Source organism: Gekko japonicus, unplaced genomic scaffold (genome assembly GCF_001447785.1).
Source record: "Gekko japonicus isolate JY-2015 unplaced genomic scaffold, Gekko_japonicus_V1.1 scaffold264, whole genome shotgun sequence".
NCBI lineage: Eukaryota > Metazoa > Chordata > Lepidosauria > Squamata > Gekkonidae > Gekko > Gekko japonicus.
The window spans coordinates 560,694-581,202 of NW_015162484.1; the positions used below are offsets into that span (position 1 = coordinate 560,694).

Sequence of the window (20,509 nt, forward strand, 5' to 3'; positions counted from 1 at the left end):
AGAGACGGGGCAAGGAGAAGTGAAGGCTGAAGGACTCTGATGTGTGCCTTTAAAAAATGTTGAATTGAGATGCTTGGAGGTATTTCTTAATAACAGTTGAATTTAAGAACTTCAAAAGACAATGATATATCTGACTCAGTTTGTAAAGGGATTAGTGGAATTAAGACTTGATGTTTATGTAAGCCGATTAGAAGATCTCCTCTCTTGGGTTTTTAGGTATTAGTGAGTATCTTTACTTTGTCCCTAGATGTAGTCCCTTATTCTATTTCTGTTGTAGTTTGTAGTGTTTATAAAAATGTAATATAAAAATCCCCTTCGGGGGGCTCAAAAAAAAAAAAGAAAACACTGATTTGGAAGCAATGTTTCTGGACATCAGCATGGCTTAAATAATATTTAAAATTCCATTTCCCAATATTACTATCAATATTATTTATGTATATAACACCATCCCTTCACAAAGTACAAGAAAACAGGCTCCTGCCCTAAGATTCTGTAACCTGAAACCAGATAATAAGACAAAAAATAAAGGGAGAAAAGGGAGTTGGGGTTAATCAGGAGAAATAATATGGATTCATCTCACTTTACCCCAAGATAATATATTTTTTAAAAAATATGACAGTGTTGAGACAAAAAGTGACCTCAGCCAGGGGATCCAGGTACTGGAAAATACTGCTCACTTCGGCAGCACATATACTAAATTGGAACTAAATTACTGGAAAATAGAGTGGTTTCTGGCAACTGTGGGATGGAGTGTTCAAAGGGAGTCTGAAGCTGTAAAACAGGATTGCACACAAGAACTTGGGAAGCTAACAGAGACTATACACAAGCATTAGGTAAAGGTAAAGGTTCCCTTGCTCAAAAGCCAGTCGAATCCGACTCTAGGGTTGCGGTACTCATCTCCGTTTCAAAGCCGAAGAGCCAGCGCTGTCCGAAGACGTTTCCGTGGTCATGTGGCCGGCATGACTAAACACCAAGGCGCACGGAACGCTGTTACCTTCCCACCGAAGTGGTACCTATTTATCTACTTGCAATTTCTTGCTTTCGAACTGCTAGGTTGGCAGGAGCTGGAACTAGAGATGGGAGCTCACTCCATCATGCGGCACACTCGGGTCTCGAACTGCTGAACTACCGACCTTCCACAGCCTGCAGTTCAGCGTCTTAACCACTTGAGCCACCGCAGCTCCTAACAAGCATTAGGTCAGCCTTAATGCCATCTTTCCCCAGTTAATTTACCACATCCCACATCCAAAGCGGCTTACATGATTCTCCTCTCCTTCATTTTATCCTCACCACATCCCTGTGAGGCAGGTTAGGCTGAGAGTGTGTGACAGGCCCAAAATCATCAGCAAGCTTTCATGGCAGAGTGGGGATCTGAACCTGGATCTCTTAGACCCCGGTCCAACACTCTAGCCTCTACATCACACACATTAAAGCCACCATCCGTGCAATCCTAAACAGAATTACACCCCTCTAAACTCAGTGACTTCAGTAATCTTAGGTGCAACTCAAGTACCCAAACAATGTGGATACATTCTCTGGAAGTGTACATCATTTAATTTATAAACATAACCCCAAAATAGAACATGCAAATCTTAAACAGGTGCTGAAACTACCATCGTTAGCAGACAATTAAGGTTAAGCCGCTCTAGAGAAAAGAATCAAGCCCATCAAATATACTTACATAGGGGGAGTGTTAGATTTAGATATTAGCTCATCCTTCAGCCTGATGAGCTCCCTGAGTTTTGGATATTCTTCAAACCTATCAGCTAAGCCTGAAAGCAAAATATGCTAATGTTATTCTGCAGAATGAAACTTTCATCAATAACTGGACTTGGGAAAAGAGACCTCATTTACTTGAAGGACACTCTAGCCAAAACTGGTCCTTTTCATTACAGATTGAATTGAAATGTGTTGCCACCCAATGCTCTACCCACTTCTTTAGAAGCCAGTAGTTAAAGAGCCCAAACATCTTCCAGAGCTGTAACATACACGTAAGCTTAAAATAAATCACAAAATGCACCTTTCCTAAATCCTTTAAGGAATTCCTATGTTATGTACTCACATTATTCTGCAAAGCACCAAAGTGTGATGATAGCGCTGTGTAAAATAAAACTTTCAAAATTAATGTTAAAGATTGGGGGGGGGGGATTAGCTTAGGGCATTCGTATGCATGTACACATAATTGCTTTTGGCATGATTGCATTATTTGGGTCTGCATATAACTGCTACACGTGTAGGTAACAGAATATCTGAAATCTAATTTTGGTAATGGTGCACCATTTTAAGGGGAATCCTAACATTTGAATCTAAAATGCTACCCAGAATGAACTACATGTTACATAATTTGATGGAAAACATTTTTTTATCGTTAGATATAGAAGACAGACAGCAATATTTATGACGCTTTTGCAAAGGCTGAATTAAGGCATGATAGATGTATTATAAACCAGACACAGTAATTACCTAACATTGTTCGATGAACCACTGCCATATATACTAAACTACTGGTGGATGCTAAAGTGACACAGCTTTCCTCTGGACAATAATCAAACCTGCAACCCCAACAAGGCAACATGAAGAGAGCTCAAATGATACATTTATGTTATGTTATTCTGACATACCCACATCTCTGATAAAGTTCTGAGGTCTGTGTCCGGTATCCACGAAGTGCTGACAGTAATCATTGTGAGGATTTAAACTTTGAGTCCCCTAGAGGAAAGGGAAATATCCAAGAATAAAGACTGGCATCATGAGACACAGATAAATCTTTCCTTCTCTCACATTCTTGAGTTTTTATTAACTTGGAGGTTCTTAACACCTTGGCTAGATAGTCTTCAAATCTCAACTGATATAAACTGTATACTGTTATAATATAGATACCATAATGCACAGACCATTCAATTGTCCCTTTTGCAACAAATGACAGTTAGCTTGTATATCTGAAATATTTCTATTGCCTATAATGAAACAAACAGCTACCTAGAACAGGATGAACAATAATGTTTAAGGACTTATATTTCCCAGGTTTCAGCTTTGCCATCTTTATGCATAATAAAACCAGTTGTATATAGAGAAGGAACAACCCTGCTAGATCAGGCCAGTGATCCATCAAGTCCAGCACACAGTGACCAACCAGTTCCTCTGGATGGCCAACAACAGGGCATAGAGGCTGAGGCCTTCCCCTGACGTTACCTCCTGGCACTGGTATTCAGGGTGTTACGCCAACTGCTTTATTTACAGCAGAGGCTAACTAAATTTAACGTGAGTCCTGGCCAGCTTTTATGGAGGTCGTGTCTGAACCCAAAGTTCCAGTAATGGAGACAAGACGGGTGTTTTTCCAAAACAAATTATCTTTTTACTGAGCAATATTAACGTCACATACACGCAAAATAATCAGTCTCACATCAGCATACACTCAAGTTTCCTTTAGAATTACAGAAAGATATCAAAAATAGTTTCTTATTTACTTGGGAGGTGGGTAGGTGTCTATTTCGGTTCATACTTGCCTGTTCCAGAAGCCTTGTCTGTTGCAAGGGAAAATTGGAGGGTAAGGAATAGTTCTAGGGGTAGTTACTAATTCACACTGCTAGAACTAGCCAGCTACTGTGGCTGCGCATCCCGAAGAGATCCAGTAAAGACAAAGAGTTTTAAAGCAGGAAGGGGGAGGGTAGTAGAATGTGGCCAGCCAAGAGACTTGAAGTTGATGGTAGAATGTGGCTAGCCCAGGACCTTTGCGTTTTATAGTTGAATCTCAAGGTGGGTGGCACCTTGCCAAACTGTAATCCCACCTACTTACAAGTCCATCCCATGACCTCCCTCATTGGTGCATATAGAAAGGGGCAGGTATTCTATGGGTTGGGCCAATATTTGAAATTCTACACTCTATCTCATGGAACACCATCTGGCTAGGTGTGAAGTCTCGGCTTCCTGTGCCCTCTTTGAAGTACAGATGAATCTTGGCTTTCCCAGGCATACAAGGTACCATCAACAGGAAACTGCAATTCAAATGCCGATCAGGTCCGTGTTCTGCGTGATAACCAGTCTCTTCAGTAATGGGGGAATTTCTTCTTCTTGGTTGTTGTCTCTGCTCACAATGGCTAACATGTGCTTCTTCTTCCCATGAGAACTTTGAGCTGAATGTGTGCAAGCTACATTAACATGAAATGCAGGCAAGTGTTGCCTATGTGAAAGCTCTCACAGTAGATGATGCAAACAGCTTCCTTTGGCCCATGGTATACAGGTGTGTGCACAGTCCATGTGTTGCGTGTGTAAGCAGATATAAAACCATAAATTAGTCCATTTCTCAACAAGAGGTCTACTGCCTCTGAATGTGGAGGTGTTCTTTAGTCACCATGGCTTGTAGCCACTGACAGATCTCCATGAAACTGTCTAACTCCCTGCTTACAACTTTATAGTTTGTCACTGATCCTGTGACTCAAGAGTAATTCAAAAACAAATATGATTAACAAGATATCAGTGAATAAGCTTTTGCTAATTAAAGAGAAATGTTTAGGACCTAAACTCTTATTTTCAGTTACTTTGTGTGCAAAAGCAACATAAGGTTGGAGAGTCTAATGACAACACCAAAGTAGAGGAATGAGTTACCTTAAGAAATGTGCTGGAATCCTTGTAAATTTCTTCTTCATAGGGCAGGTTCTCTTCCTCATGCTGCAGCTCTACTTCATCCTTTGGAATAAAGCATATTTTATACACATGTAGAGACAGGATGTTTCTCTTCTCATTATCATTCCGCTTCTTAATGAAGGAAGAAGAGGGCAGTCTATGATCATTAGCCTCCTGCAACAGCAGATCATGAGTGGTTCCTGTGCCGGTTTGCGAAAGGGGGGGGAACCCTGATGGTGCCAGAAAGCCCCCTCTCTATCATTACTGAATCATAATACCAAGTAAGCTACTTTAAATAGGGTACTTTGAAACAAGGATCACAAGTTTAAAAGAAAGGCTTTTTTAAATACATCCCATCGTGCACATTGCAACTTGGACCTTCTGGACTTTTGTTTTTAAAAAAGTGTTAGCTAAGGGAAACAACATTAGCAAAACTCATTAGGTTGGCATATTGTTATAGCTATGGTCTCTTCATGCTTAATAAAGGTTCTCCAAGTATGGGACAAGCCACTGAGGTGGGGGGGGTGTCACAAAATCCTTGCCGCACGGTTGCAGGGGACAACCTGAGTGCTGGGACCCTGGGAACATTCCACAGCAGGCAGAGTCAGAAAGCAAGCAGTTCATACTCTCAAGAGCTCGTATGCTCACCCTCATGCACCTGAACCCACCCCTTTCCTACAATAAAGTCTTGATATTCTTAGCCATGGGCAAGATGAGAGCATAAAAGCAAGACAGACTCCACTTAGAACCCGCCAAGCGGCAGCTGGAAAGAGCCATGTAATCTTTTAGATCAGCATCTAACGCAACAGGACAGGTATTTATCATCCCCTCCTTATCTTTGTTCTGCTTCATCTCAGGTCAACTGAGCCATCTGGGTTAGGGGAGGTTTCCACAAAGCAAGGGAATGTCACTATCCCCCAAATACATGGCAGGACGCTAGAAAGGAAAGGGATCGAAGGAAAGCAGTGTCCCAACATTACGACAGGAAATTCAGTTGGAGACTGTACTTACCAGGGCATACAAATCAAAAAGTCAAGCAGTCCTGCTTAACTAATTTAAAAGCTTGCTTTAAAATAGCGAACTATTACAACATGTTCATTTAGGCTGCCGTTTCCTGCACTTTTTAAAAGCTCTTCAACACTCTTTTTGAGACATGACAACCAGAACTGTACACGATATTCCAAATTTGGCTGTAACCATGTACTTTTATAATATTACTATATGGCAGTTTATCCCCAATTTCTTACAAAATGTATGAAATTTGACTTTTTAAAAAATTACTGCCCCACACAGTGAGTAGATATTTTCAGCAAGATATCCACCAAAACCACGTGGTTCTTTTTTAAAAACAAAACAAAACCTGTCACCACTGGTTTAGAATACATCAGCAGATATGTAAAATTAGGATTTTATATTCCAACATACTTCACTTTGTACCTACTTATGCTAAATTTCAGCAGTCACTTTGTTGCCCATTCACACAGTTTGGAAGGGTCCGTTTTGGAGCTCCATGCAATCCATTTGTTTTCATCATCCTAAACAACATCACTACCACACCAGTATCACCAATTCAAGATCATTTATTAATTAAATTGCACCTGTCCCAACACATCTCTCTGAGACCCTGTCTGATCAACTCCCTCCATAGTGTCAATTTATTGCCACTCTTTTGTTTAATCGTTTACTAAAGCATGAAAGGACAAGCCCTCTTATCTCAAGCTGGTTGCATTTACTCAAAAAACATGTCGCACAGAGCATTAAAATAGACTTGATTTGCCTCTGAAATTTGACTGCAATAGAGGCAACAGGCACAAGAGCAGCACGAGCAGAAACTGCTGCTTGTCCTCACAGTTTTTTAATACCTTGATTTAAACATTTCTTGTTTAAATCCATAAACTGCTTTCTGAACTTGGGAGACTTTAAAGACCAGATAAGAGAAGAAACCCTGGGAAAAACTCAGTGAAATGGCAGAAAGACAAACACATCTGGATCTAACATTTGCTTACTTCTCTAGTAACCATATCTGGCTCTCCTGAGCTTTTTAATGTCGCAGACCACATCTGAAAATGAATAAATTTACTTCCCAGTTACAAACGTAACATCATGCTTGGAGTACCCATAGATAATAAAAATGTCCAGTATTAGCCTCCTACAAGAAGACAAGCTCCTCTCACTAGAGACACTAGTCAAGGTTTCAGAAGCTATCAATGTAGTATGCAGCTACAGCATTAATATTATTTTTCCATACATACTGTTATAAAACCAGTTGAGTCTTGTTCCAAAGCCATTAAGGAAGAAAAAGGAAGGTACTTAAAGCCAATAAATTATAGACTGGGGACTATGGCTTTAATTATTAAAGCTGCCATTTATAAAGACATCTGAAAAGTCAGTCTTCTTATAACAATATACAGCAACAATAATGCAATGCATTTAGTGCATCATTAGAAAATTCGAAGCCACAAATGTCTATTGTACAAACAGGTATTTTACCCCCTTATATTCTTCTATTTCTTCTTCATCGGCTTCCCCCTCATCTGGAAATTTGCGTTTGGCATTTGGTGCAGAGGTATCATAAGCAGCCCTAGACATGGGAAAAGAACATTTCATAAGCATAATGATTGAAAAGGTGAGTTACCTAGTATTAACTTTAAGATTTGGCTTTAGTTCCCATGGAGTCAGTCACCTTCACTTTCATGATTCTTCTCTTTTTATTAATCTTTTCCTGAACTTAATAAAACTGACTGGAGAAGAACATATGCTCAAAAGACCCACATGTTGGAACATGTTTTCTCTTCTAATACCAATGCAGGGTCACCGTACAATTCTGAAGGAAATCAGACATTTTTAAGGGTGGACAGTTAGTCTTTTCTAGTAATTGAAATGTACTCATTTGTTTCTATATCTTTCAGCTACTGGGAATATCTATAGGTGGGAACTGCAGTTGAATCCTCTTCGCTAACCCACAGCATGACATTATATTTACACAGAATCCTTCTAGAGCCAGTGTGCTGTAGGGACTAGAGCAGGGGTGTCGAAATCATTTGTTATGAGGGCCGGATCTGGCATAAATGAGACCTTGCTGGGCCAGGCCATGTGTGTCATAAAATGTAATGCCAGGTAGCAGAGATATAAACTTTATAAAAGACACAAACACAAAGGTTTTTTTTACTTAAAATAAAAACATGCTTGAAACATTAGCACTCTTGCAATATTTTATTTAACAGTATCTGATAACTGACACCTCTTGTTCTGGATTATTGCATCAAAATGTCTGTGCTGCTGCAATTTTGAGTATGCTGTTCAAGTGTGTATCTTTAAGCTGCAAACCTACTTTTGATTTATTGACATTCACCACAGAAATCTCATGCTCCGAGTTCTGAGTCTAGGACCCACTTTAAAACATGAAATGGCTGAATAACTTGAACTTTTTCTATATTTGTGAATTGGCTATCTAGTACTTATAATTATCCAGGAAAGATGTATGCAAAACTCTAGGGATATTAAATGAATAGGATACCTCATGTTTTTACCATCCAAGAACTATAGATACTGATATAAGAGCTTGGGTAAATGGTAAAGTATGCAGAGGAAAAATGCTGGTTTGTAGTTTTTAAATTTTAAATGTAACACTTTTTAATGTTATATTTATATTGTATATGTACATGTATACATTTGATATTTTTGGAATTTATTAAAAAAATAAAAAACATGAAATGGCTGAGCGAGTGAGTCTGGCGAAGCAAGCTATGATGCAGCAGCAGCAGCAGAACTGGAAGGAGGAGATGGCCAGTTCTACTGCGGGCCTGATAGAAGCCCTCCAGGGGTCTGATCCGGCCCCCAGACAACATGTTTGACACCCCTGGATTAGAGTGTTGCACTAGGATCCTGGAGATCCAGATTCAAATCCCCACTTTGCCATGGAAGCTTGCCGGGTAATCTTGGGCCAGCCACACGCTGTTGGCCTCAACTACCACACAAGGCTGTTGTGAGAATTAAATGGAGAAGATAATGATGTAAGCTGTTCTGGGTCTGCACTGGGGAGAAAGGCAGGGTATAAATGAAGTTAAATAATAAATAAATATAAAGCTTTATGTTAACTTCTGCTCTATATCTTAATGGTCATATGCCCTGACCTGGATGGTCTAGGCTAGCCCTATCTTGTCTGATTTTGTAAGCTAAGCAGGGTCGGCCCTGGTTAGTATTTGGAAGGGAGACCACCAAAGAATACCAGGGTTGCCATGCAGAGGCAGGCAATGGCAAACCACCTCTGAATGTGACTTGCCTTGTTAACCCCACAGGGTTGCTTTAAGGTGGCTGTGACCTGACAGCAAAAAAAAAAAAGTTAATATCCTGTAGGACAATTCATTATGGTTTATTCTAAAATATGTATTTAAAATATTTCACTGCAAGGCATCCTGTACAGCCATGCAGATTGATTTGGGCATAAAAACAGTTGTAGTACAAAAGGGTGCTTTTGAAATGGTGGTTCAGGGCCAAAATGTCAGTCACCACTCTCTGACAGGTGGATCACAAGGGCAATTACTATGACAGAATTAACTACTGACACTAAATACATTTATCAATATCAGAAGCTGCTGTGGGCACACAACAGGTGGGAAACCAGGAGAGTACAGACTCCCTGATTGTTTAATAGATCATCATTCCAGCAGCGGCTGTTGAAGAATATTAATGTTAAATATTGTGAATTCAAACTTCCATTTCATAACGGTGTAGTCCTCGGTGGCGCTACCCCCTTCTAAGCCCAAAGACTTCAGTAGAGACAGGTGTAACTCTTTTTGGGGACTGCCCTGTAAATTGCTTGGAGAAATTTTTTTTAGTTTAAAAATGATTAATATATAAGAACAATAATAGAATTATAAGCAATTTACTAAAAACTATGCTGATGGAAATACTGTTTTATTTTTCAGTTCTTAGTTTCTATGCTTTTTTATGGCCATGAAAGAATCTTTTTTTTTTTTTTTTTTTGCCTGCTTCATACTATCAGGGAGCTTAAGCTTATTTAAATAGAACTGATAACAGTAGATGGATAAAGTCCTAATTGAGGGGTAGGTATAAAGCTGGCAGTAGCACTGGCCAAGTCTGGAGCCAGGGTGGACTCCCCCCAAGAAGGCCACTTCTGGTGGCAGCTAGAGTTAGAGTTGTTCACTTGAAAATAAATAAATAAGTAAAAACTTGTGTCTGATTACTTAAAAAATTTTTTTTAATAAATGAATGGAACTTTTTAAAAAGAAGATGGGCAAGAGAACTTTGTAGGCACCATGTGGCATTTACTGATGAAGGGAATTCATGTAAGCCAGCCATTTATTGCCTGTATGACTAAGGGGGACTGGGGAGAGTATTCCCTTGGTTTGCTTCTAGCAAACTGGTTTCTATACATTCCTTTAGAATTTCAGAGCTGAATTCTGCTTCTAAGAGGCAAAAGCCTTCAAAAGGCAGCAGCTAGCATTCTCTCCTTCCATCCCGTTAAATGCTTTTGGCATGAGAAGTGTTAACAGCCCTCCAGCAGTACAAACCTGCATGTTTCTCTTGTTTCAGCAATCTCCCTTTGCTCATCTTTGCTATTCAATACTGCACCGATGCTATCAGCGCTTTCTGCCCCCAACTGAAGGGAAAGCAAAATGAAAACAAGAAGATTATGCAGCCAGTTATACTTACTGTTAACACAAGTAGCAGAAGTAAAAGTGTAACAGTTCCAGCATTTACAATTACTTAAAGATTTCTATCTTCATAAAGCTTGAAGGGGATTTACACCCTCTTCCCACTTTATTTCATACCCCTGTATCTAAAGTGAATACCGCGGTTACAATTCCTACCAAAAGGTGGCTTTAATCAACACTTCCAGGAGTTCCACTGATCTCAGCCAAGAATCCCAAGTAATAACAGTCCCAACTTGCAGTCCCAAGTAACAACAATGCAGTCACCAAATTTACGTAACTCATTTCTAGTGCCCAAAGTGCTCCACATACATTATTTGGGACCTTGGCTGATAGCCAGAGTCCCAACCAGCCAAAGATTTTGCTTGTTTACTTGAATTATTTGTAATTGTATTTTTTGTGAGTTTGTGGTACCACATGTTTGCGGGGGGGGGGGGATTTCTATCATGGAAACAGAAGGGGGAGAAATGCTTACTCTGTTTCTACATTATAACTCCAATCCAAATTGCCCGGCATCCTCAGAGCTCCTTTTGAAGTTTCTGCTACACATTGGAAGATCCATTGGAAGACCAATAAGAAATTTGTCCAATAAGGCCGCTTAGCCAATAAACTGATAAGGTGACATTTCTTTTATGGAGCGAATGAAATATGCTAACATGCAGAATACAGCACTCAGTTTAGAAAATTAACTAACATCTATTCCATAAAGGGCGGGATAAAAATCAATAAAATCAATCAATAAATAAATACATGTTTAATCAGAAGAAAATTCCACTGAATCCAGCAGGACTTAATCCAAAGGAAATGCTGACAAGACCTCAGCCTACAACAGATTCACTTATTCACACAACCAGGAAGTTAAGAGCATAACTGTTTTCTCTCTTTTATTTCAAAATGCAGGAAATTGTAAGGGAGCAACTGTAATCATATACTCTATGGTTACATAAACTGTAGCATATATGTTAAGTTAGAGAAAAGTTCACAGGGATTTCATTTTCACATGCCTGTAAGTACCAATCCTCAAGAGCATTTTAAGCAAGATTTACATGGAGAAAATGTTCTTTAAAAAGATGAACAGAATTCAGTTTATAAATGCAGCCGCCAAATCTGTACCACTAGGATACACAAGGGATGAATTCACTGGGAAAACATTTTTCCTCTGTCAACCAGGGGAACTGCCATATTTTAATCTTGCCCTTTCTCTAAGTAGTCACAGGTAACTTCTATCTCCCTCACCCCACTATACTTGGAAGACAGGTTACCCTAATATTACACCTACTCAGGCGCAGACTCCAGCTCCGAATGCTCTTCACATTAAATATACGTATTTCTACACACACGAGCGAACTGGAGGAGGGGGGGTGTACCTATTATTTCCACTCTTTGTCGGTTGTTCTTCCATCCGCAGAGAGTTTTTAACATTATTCCAAAAGGTCACCCTCCACCTGCAGTGGCTCTGTCCATTTTTCCATCTAATTCTCCTACACGTGTGAACAAGGGCTAAACTGGAGGAAGACCCACAGCCCGCTACTCCTCCCTCATCTGCATGGCGACGAGACGGCACCACGGTACACCGCGTCCCCACTCTGCCCACAGGGGCCTGACGTCCCAAGAGGCCAGTGGGGAGGCAGCGCCTACCATCCCCCTCCCCACCCCAGGAGACGAGAACACGCACGCGCGTCACCGCCGCGTTCTAAAGGAGGGCCCTCCCTTAAAGAACAAGCCGGGCAGCCGAATAAACGCTACCTGCTGGGCCAGGAGCTGCCGGCGCAATTTCTGCCGCTCTCTGATCTCCTGCAAGCGGCTGTTCATCCTCCACGAACGAATTCTGGCGCTAAGGATGCGCCGTCTAGCCGGCGCCTTATTAAAGACGTCACTTCCGACTCCCTTCATGCCAGTACTGGCGGCTGAAAAAAATTGCCAGTACGTCCCAGCCAGTATACGGAACATAAAACAATGAAGAAAACCATACGACGATTCTCGTTCCCTACCTATTAGCGGCCATTGTTGTTGAGGTCAAGAGCAAAGCATATATACATAAAAAGCATGTTTGCTGCATGTTTATAGAAACGTGTAAGAAATAGCTGTCATGAATGAAACAACTTTGCCCAAACTATAGTTGTTAATAATTCTTCTCTAAAGAGAGCCAGTTTGGTGTAGTGGTTAAGTGCGCGGACTCTAATCTGGGAGAACCGGGTTTGATTCCCCACTCCTCCACTTGCACCTGGCTGGATGACTTTGGGCAAGCGGTAGTTCTGATGAGAGCTGTTCTTGAAAAAAGAGCAGTTTCTGTCAGAGCTCTCTCAGCCCCACCTACCTCACAGGGTGTCTGTTGTGGGGAGGGGAAGGGAAAGGAGTTTGTAAGCAACTCTGAGACACCTTTGGGTAGTGAAGGGTGGGGTATAAATCCAATCTCTTCTTTTCTTCTTCTAAATACACCCCACTCCCAATGATAGGCTATTTACATACCATTACTACTTGATTGGTTACTTCCAGAGTCCTGGTAGGCTATTGTTCTTGTGCTCCAGGCTCAGCCAATCTCTGGATTGACATACCTGGAATGATTCAGTCCCAATACATAGCAGGCATATATCAGTCTGGCTGAAAATCGGGCTGTTAATCTAATAAATTTATTTGACTGAGAATAAGCAAACCTAAAGCAATAACAAAATTTAAAACAAAAAAGGATACATTTACAATAGTACAGATACTCTGCACACAGTAATCATGCACATATAGACACAACTAGTGTTTGGTTAGTGTCATTTTCACGAAGTAAAAAACACAAGTGTTCATTAATGCTACAAATTAGTTCCTTTGCAGAACTGAAAAGGACTTGAGAGGTTTAGACTATGATATGACCAAATCAATGTTCATTATACTTTGTCCAGTGATCAGTGAACATGGTATCATATTGCCATACCATGCCTGCATTTTTGGCCTCTGCACCCTCCCTCCCCTCATCTTGGGTTCATGTCCAGCCTGTATTTGCCACAGCTCATATCCAGATCATTCCAGTTTGGTGTAATGGTTAGGAGCGCAGACTGTAATCTGGGAGAACTGGGTTTGATTCTCCACTCCTCCACATGCAACTCCTGCTGTGACCTTGGGTCAGTTACAAGTTCTTTCAGAGCTGCTCTCTCAGGGCAGTCCTCAAAAGAGCTCTCTCAGCCCCACCTACCTCACAGGGTAAGGGAAGGGGAAGGAGATCGTAAGCCGCTCTGAGACTCCTTTGGGTAGTGAAGGGCGGGGAGTTGGCCCTTAGCTAACATGGGGCCCACGGGGCCCAGCCTCCCAGTGTTTCTTCTGGGCCCCCTCCCTCCCGGATTGCCCCCAAGGTGCTCCAATTTACCACCTGCACTATGCTTTCATTTAATTAGCTGGCAGCCCCCCCACCCAGGCCCCCTCCCCCAAAATTCCCTAGCCACAGGGCTGGCAGAGTGTAAATCCAATCTCCTCCTCCTCCTTCCTCTTCCTCCTCACAGACTGGACTCAAAGGGTTTCTGTGGGAGATCTGTTGTCATCAGTGTGGGACTTATCCTGTGGAGTTCCCCTAAGGACAAATCATTCATAGCTTAGGGGTTGGATAGATAAAGGTGGGCAGCTGTGTTGGTCTGAAGCAAAAGAACAAAGTTAGAGTCCAGTGGCAGGGGCTGGATTTCATCAATATGCGGAATGATCCCCAGCTCTATATCCCCTTATCCAAATCCCTAGTAGAGGTCCTGAATAGTTGCCTGGCTGCTGTGGTAAATTGACTAAGAGGGAACAAATTGAAACTGAACCCTGAAAAGAAAAAGGTAATGCTGGATGGGAAGGCAGAAATCTTAATGGACATTGTACTCCCTACTTTTGATGGAGTTCAGCTGACCCTTGCTGACTCAGTTAAGAGCCTTGGGGTTATACTTGAACCAAAATTACTACTGGAGAATGCAGTTGTCAAAAAAAGCTTTCTTCCAACTCAGCCTTGCCCAAAACATGGACCCTTACCTTGATATGGCTAATTTGGACACCTGAATCTATGCCACAGTAACATTGAGACTAGACTACTGCAATGCATAGTGCATTGGTCTTCCTCTCAAAATCAGTTCCTAAACTCCAGCTGGTACAGAATGCCATGGTTTGGTTGTTATCGGGAGCTAGATGAAGAATGCTTGTTACTCCCCTCCTGTAAGCCCTTCACTAGCTGTCCATCAGTTATTGGGTTCAATTTAAGATATTAGCTATCACATACAAAGCTTGGATGCTCATACCTGCAAGACCACTTCTCCTTCATTCCACTATGACAGATTTGCTCATCAGAGCAGGGCCTTTTGCAGGCAAACTTTGTTGGTCTTAAAGGTGCCACTACTCAAACTTTGTTCTATGCAGAACTAAATTATTCAAGAGGGATTATCTATATAGGCAGTAGAATTGCATTGTATTAAATGATTCACAAAATTACTTGGGAAGATTATTAGGGACTGCGGTCTATACTGATGTGTATAGCTTGCTGAAATTAAGATCTTGCTATTAAATGGTGTATCATTTCATGTGTCATGTTAATACTACTTCTTTGCTTCAGTTCTGTTTTAGACTTCTGGTTGGATTTATAACCCTAATCCCATTGGTATTGTATTGTTTACTGAATGTCCCATCCATCAGTTGTGTTGGCTCACTCTGCATAATCTGCCCTGAGACCAAGTAAGAAAGGTGGACAATAAACAAACAAACAAATGATGCCATAGAGTGCACCCTCCAAAACAGCCATTTTCTCTAGGGGAACCGATCTCTGTAGTCTGGGAATCAGTTAGAATTCTGGGAGATCCCCAAGCCCTGCCTAGATGTTGGCACCCCTAGGAGATGTGTTGGCAGAAGAATAGGTAGAAGCAGAGAGAGTGCTGACCTGCTTACACTGTAGCTACAAACGCATGATGACAGCCCAGAAAATCATTCACTGGCAGTACGATAAACCCAGGGAGTAGATGACCCAGGCTGTAATCCTAATTTTAAAAATGTACTCAGGAGTAAGTCCCATTGATTGCAATGGGACCTACTTCTAAGTATACATGCTTACAATTGCACTGCCAATCTTCACACAGAGAGAGCTTTGTTCAAAGTATTTCAGATCAGTCAAAAAGCTCCTTTGTTGTGTCCTCCTGCCACGCTCCTTCGCCCTTCCAAAAGGACCCCAGTGACATCAGCCTTTAATTAATAACTTCTTATGTTTCATTTTACCATTTGCCTTTACTTAACTTCTGGTTATGTAATTAAGTATATCTCTAACATGCTTCTGCCCCAAGCATTCAACTCCTCCTTTTCTCATTTGGAAATGTTCCCACGTCAGGAATGCTTCTGGCAGACCTCCATCCAATCAGAAGGTTAATCTCTGACTTCACTGTTGTTCCCCTCCCCTTCTCAAGCCATGGGACATTAAGTGCTTTGTTCCCCATTATTTCCCTTCCCATTTCACAATAACCCCCGACCCTCCCCCATGTATGTTCAGCGTTCATATCTTGAGGTGTTCTCCTGTTGCATACCCTGAGCATCAACTCTAGTGACAGCTTGCAGAGTGGGTGACAGCTGCCACCAAGTGCTCTTGGAGATGGCACCCTTATAGGTGATGTGGTGGTGACATAGCTGCTGGGGTAACATGCAGAAGCATATCTACTGAGTGGCTAATAGAACCCAGTGAAGGAACAGATGATGACATCTACTAAGCACAAGCATATAACAATTTTTATGTATTTATTTTCCAATTTATACCCTGCCCTCCCCGCCAAGGCAGGCTCAGGGTGGTGCTTTTTTTTTTTTTTAGCTCTGAGGCTTGGCTACCCACAACAACAGACCTTTTGCAGTATTTGCCCTCCCACACACCATCTCCTGACCTTTTTATCCTCCAGTAAGGCAGAACAATACATTACTTGTTTCCCTGTAGTAAGGTGTCACAATTCTCACAGAAAAATTAAAAGATTGGCCACAGGGAATGGGTCAAGGTATGGGCTTCTAGTGAGCTGTATCCTCTCAACGTTTCTGCAGGCAAAAGATGGAGGAGGATAACCTTTGTCCTGCTTTGATCATGTGACCAGACCCAGAAGGCTATCCTGTATGGTGAGCTGCATATATTGCCACAGCACATTCTAGGGGTTTGCTTGCGATCAACAGCTCTCAAGTAGGAATATCCCCATTCTTTATTTCTCCATGTTACTGGAAGCCTTAAAAAGGAATTAAGATTCAACTATTCCTGAACTCAAAACACCTTTTGCTCACCCAAAATCATATAACCAGCCATAAAGAGACAGCCCCTCGCAAGCATTTAAATGCATATTCCCAATGCCAAAGTCTGTTTGTGATCATATAGATTTTTATTCTGTTCATTTCCTGTTTTCCCAAGCAGCAAGGGATTCACAGAGACAGTGCTGCTGGCATTAGTTCCTGTTGAATAAGAGAACACTGGAGGCTGATGCCATGTTTGAAATTGTGTTTTATTCATAAACATACAAGTATATCATGAATGGAAGCAAAGAGGCACGCTGCTAAATAGAAAGTCTGCTGCACCTTCTCAGATCCCCAGGAAGAGGCCCCAGACTCCAAGGTGCTTCACCTTCAGCCTACTTGCCACTCCTTCTATCTGTCTGTCTCTTTTTCTCCTTGTGTATTCCAAACTGTACACAATGTGTACAGTTCTTTTCTTCACATGCACAGATACACATGCCCTCTCCTTTCAGCTGTTTGCGTATGAATGTATGCAAGACAGACCATCTCCAAGTTCTGATGGGTACGTTCACACGCACACAGAAGAGCAGCCAGAGTGGTGCAGTGGTTAGATTGTCATACTAGTATCTGGGAGAACCAGGTATGAATCTCCACTTTGCCATGGAAGCTTGGGCTAGTAGCTCTCAGCCTAATCTACTTTACAGGGTTGTTGTGAAGATAAAGTGGAACAGAGGAAAGCAAATTTTGTAAGTCAATTTGGGTCCCCCATAGGGAGAAAAGTGGGATATAAAGAAAGAAATCTATAGCTATCAGATTCTCTCTTCTTGTTTAATTTCGTTGATAAAATAACATTTGTCTATTCTAGGCTACTAAGGAACAAATAAACAAAATCTGCTTAGAATATTATAATTTGTTTTTGTGAAGGTACCCATCAGAACTTGGACAGAATTGTCCAAATCCAGTATGATAAGACTATACAAATACAACAGCAAAACTTAAGTTTTCAAGATCCGATTATTTTAATGGTAGTGACTGGATCATGTATTTCAGTAGTAGTAGCAGCAGTTATCCCTGAATCATAAAACATTTATGAAAAACACAGGTATTAATCTATAATTCCTTGCATTAAGTATTGCTGAGTATATGCATCTATGATGACTCTACTTTCCCAGTCAAGCTTACTAAAATATTGACCTTTCAGCTCTATAACTTGTCTAATGCTCTTGCGTACAAAGAGGGATCCTTCAAAGATGCCTGCTAAGCAGAATTTTAATGGAGGGTAACAAAGCATTTAGTCTTGAGTGAATAATGGATAATTACCAATGCCCTTAACATAAGCAGATAAGCAGCAGACATTATAAGAGGGAATGCATTTTGAAGTACTTGAAAATAGGGTGACTCTAGTTAAAATATCAACAGAATAAAGTATTAAGTAACAAAGTTAATTTTGAAATAGATATGCACTGTCATATTGAAGAGCAGCTAACGGATTTCCTCTGAGTGTTTGGTTACTTTTTTCCAATAGGAGATGCTAGTTTGTCATTTGATCCACATAGTATGGAAGTAGTCAGGACATTCCTAAACTGTGTGTGAGACTAAACTTCCGACTAGGTTTTAAGTGCCTGAGTTTCACTGAACCTTTTTTGTTAAGTGAGAAGTATGATTATTGCAATGCTAGAAGGCAATTGACAAAAAGAATTTCAAGAGTCATTTTAAAAAGCTGGGGTTCCTTATTCCTGTGAAGGGGGAAAAAATAGAATATCAACAATGCCAAAACAGCTTTCCTACATATTCTGTGGTTAGCAAAAGTGATCATACCATGAAAATATGTTTCATTGGATAAGCAAACATATCCATTAAAATCAGGGGTTGTTTCGTAGAAAAAGAGCTAGGGGAACTCATTAGCATAACTCATTAGCATATGCCACACCCCCTGACATCACCGGAAGTGTGTCATAAGGCCACACACCCCACCCCCAACGGTCCCGGCCAGCAGCTCCACTGCCGAGCCCCATGAGGGGTCCGGCGGTGGACCTGCAAGGCCGGCGGGAATGCAAGGAAGCCCCGCGAAGGCCCTTCCTGGCCCCCAGGCAGGCAGGGGTGGGGAGAGGCATGGAGGAAGCATCTTACCCTCCCTCTTCTCCTGCCTCCTCCTGGCTGAATGAGGGCCGGAAGCGGGGCAGCCGGAAGCAGGGGGTGGGGCTTCATCATGTGCCCCGCCCCCCATACCTCACCCGGGGGAACTGCGATCCTCCGCGATCCCCCCGAAATGACCTCTGATTAAAATAATCATACTTGACACCACGTGACAGTTCTTACCCATTTGTTGTGTGCAACAACAATTGCACTTGTTGCACTTGTATTTTTGCTGCAGAAGTGCTGCATTTTCTCAGCAAGGAATAAAATTTGAAGCTGAGAAAAAGTTTCTTCCACATCATCACTATTGCTATTGCCATATGGAATATGATTGAGCTATTGTCAGAGGTATATACTGAATATTGCTAATTAATCAGTAGAGATTAGATAATTTTAGAGTAGAGATACAGATAATTTTAAGTGTAATGCACAATAGTTTAAATGTTAAAAAATGTAATTGCTGGGGAAAAAAAAGGCAAAAAATGTGTTCTCAATGTGTTCCACCTAATGTAATATGGCTTGCTTTCTTCTAAAAGAAGTGTATCCTTTCCGCAGCAAGCAGTATATTTGTTGAGAACCAGATGCTATTTCCTGGGCCTCTCTGTGAGCAAAGCAATGCAGTGCAGGTTACTATAGGGCAGATTACTGCTACAGGCAGACACAATCTAGAGATGCAAAGCTTTCAAACAGGCTAATACCCAGCTAGATTTGCATTTTCACTGACAGACGGATAGCAAGTCTCCACTATCAGTTAACATCCAACATTAGTTAGCTATGATAGCTAAGTGGTTCCACCTTCTCATTTTCAAAGCCAGTGACCTATATGAACAAATTACATGAGATAATTGTTGTTTTCGTGTCCATCTTGTGAGCTTCCAGAGGAAACAGGATATTGGTTTTATTATTGCCATGTTTTATATTCAATGAGTGGGTGTCCATGTAGCAGTCACACATGAGCATAAGATCCAGTAAATCGGTTTTTCCGTTAACGTGGTCCATTTTCTCACAAACAATGGTGTCCTCTGCTGGTCTATATATAGGAGAGGCTTAGTGATAGAACATATTCATTTAGAAGATCCCATGTTCATTCACTGGTATCTCCACTAAAAGGATCTTGGGTAGCAGTGCTAGAAGGGAACTTTCTCTTCGAGAAACCCTGGATTGTGTTGCCAGCTAAAGTAGACAAAATGGAACTAGACAGATGAATAGTCTAACTCACTATAAGGAAGCTTTGTATATTCACATGTATAGAGAAAATATCTGGGCATGCTGTTTACTGTGAGGTACAGTATACGGCTGTGGTCACACTGGTGGCTTGGTGTGATATGGTGCCGCCTCTAATTGAACTGGTTTAAAGTTTTGTGGGACATATCAGCCACACAACACACCCTGCTGTGGGTTACCCACAGAGACATCCTGTGGTAAAGAATCCATATGATTGCAGCGCCTCAGCCACAGAGCACACTGCAAAAAAATCTCAAAATTCATGTGTGTGCATAAGTGTGCATGTGCGCACATAGGGGTTTTGTTTTTTTAAATGCCTCCCTAGCGGCAGAATGGATACGCAGGTTCAGACTGCCAAATCCATTCTGCACACTTCAGACATCCGGCCATGCGCAATGACTGCATGGGGAACCAAAAACACCACTTGTGATGTGGTGCCTTTTAACCCAGCTCCAAGTCATCCCATGATGGGATAAGTATGACCGGGGAACGTCTGACAGATGTGGCTGGCTGACTGCTCCAATTTGATCCAGAGGGGAGGAGTGGCTGTGTTGGGCCAAACTGCCCTTGTGATCACAGCCTATGTTTATGAACATGAGTTATGAATTTCTGACAACTGGATTAGTGCAAATATGTTTGTCACCTAGCATAAACATGTA

At 41.4% G+C, this 20,509-nt stretch overlaps 1 protein-coding gene across 1 annotated transcript in view; it reads right to left on the reverse strand.

Annotated features, from left to right (window-relative positions):
- METTL14 (methyltransferase like 14) overlaps positions 1 to 12,124 on the reverse strand; it is a 26,096-nt gene extending 13,972 nt beyond the window's left edge. The window contains exons 1-6 of the mRNA XM_015405916.1: positions 12,045 to 12,124; positions 10,158 to 10,246; positions 7,114 to 7,204; positions 4,606 to 4,686; positions 2,622 to 2,709; positions 1,682 to 1,772 (exon numbers count right to left, since the gene is read on the reverse strand). Of these exons, the coding sequence (XP_015261402.1) occupies positions 1,682 to 1,772; positions 2,622 to 2,709; positions 4,606 to 4,686; positions 7,114 to 7,204; positions 10,158 to 10,246; positions 12,045 to 12,110 (506 nt within the window). The 5' untranslated portion in view covers positions 12,111 to 12,124. The remainder of the gene's footprint in view (positions 1 to 1,681; positions 1,773 to 2,621; positions 2,710 to 4,605; positions 4,687 to 7,113; positions 7,205 to 10,157; positions 10,247 to 12,044) is intronic.
- Between the last annotated feature and the right edge of the window lie 8,385 nt (positions 12,125 to 20,509).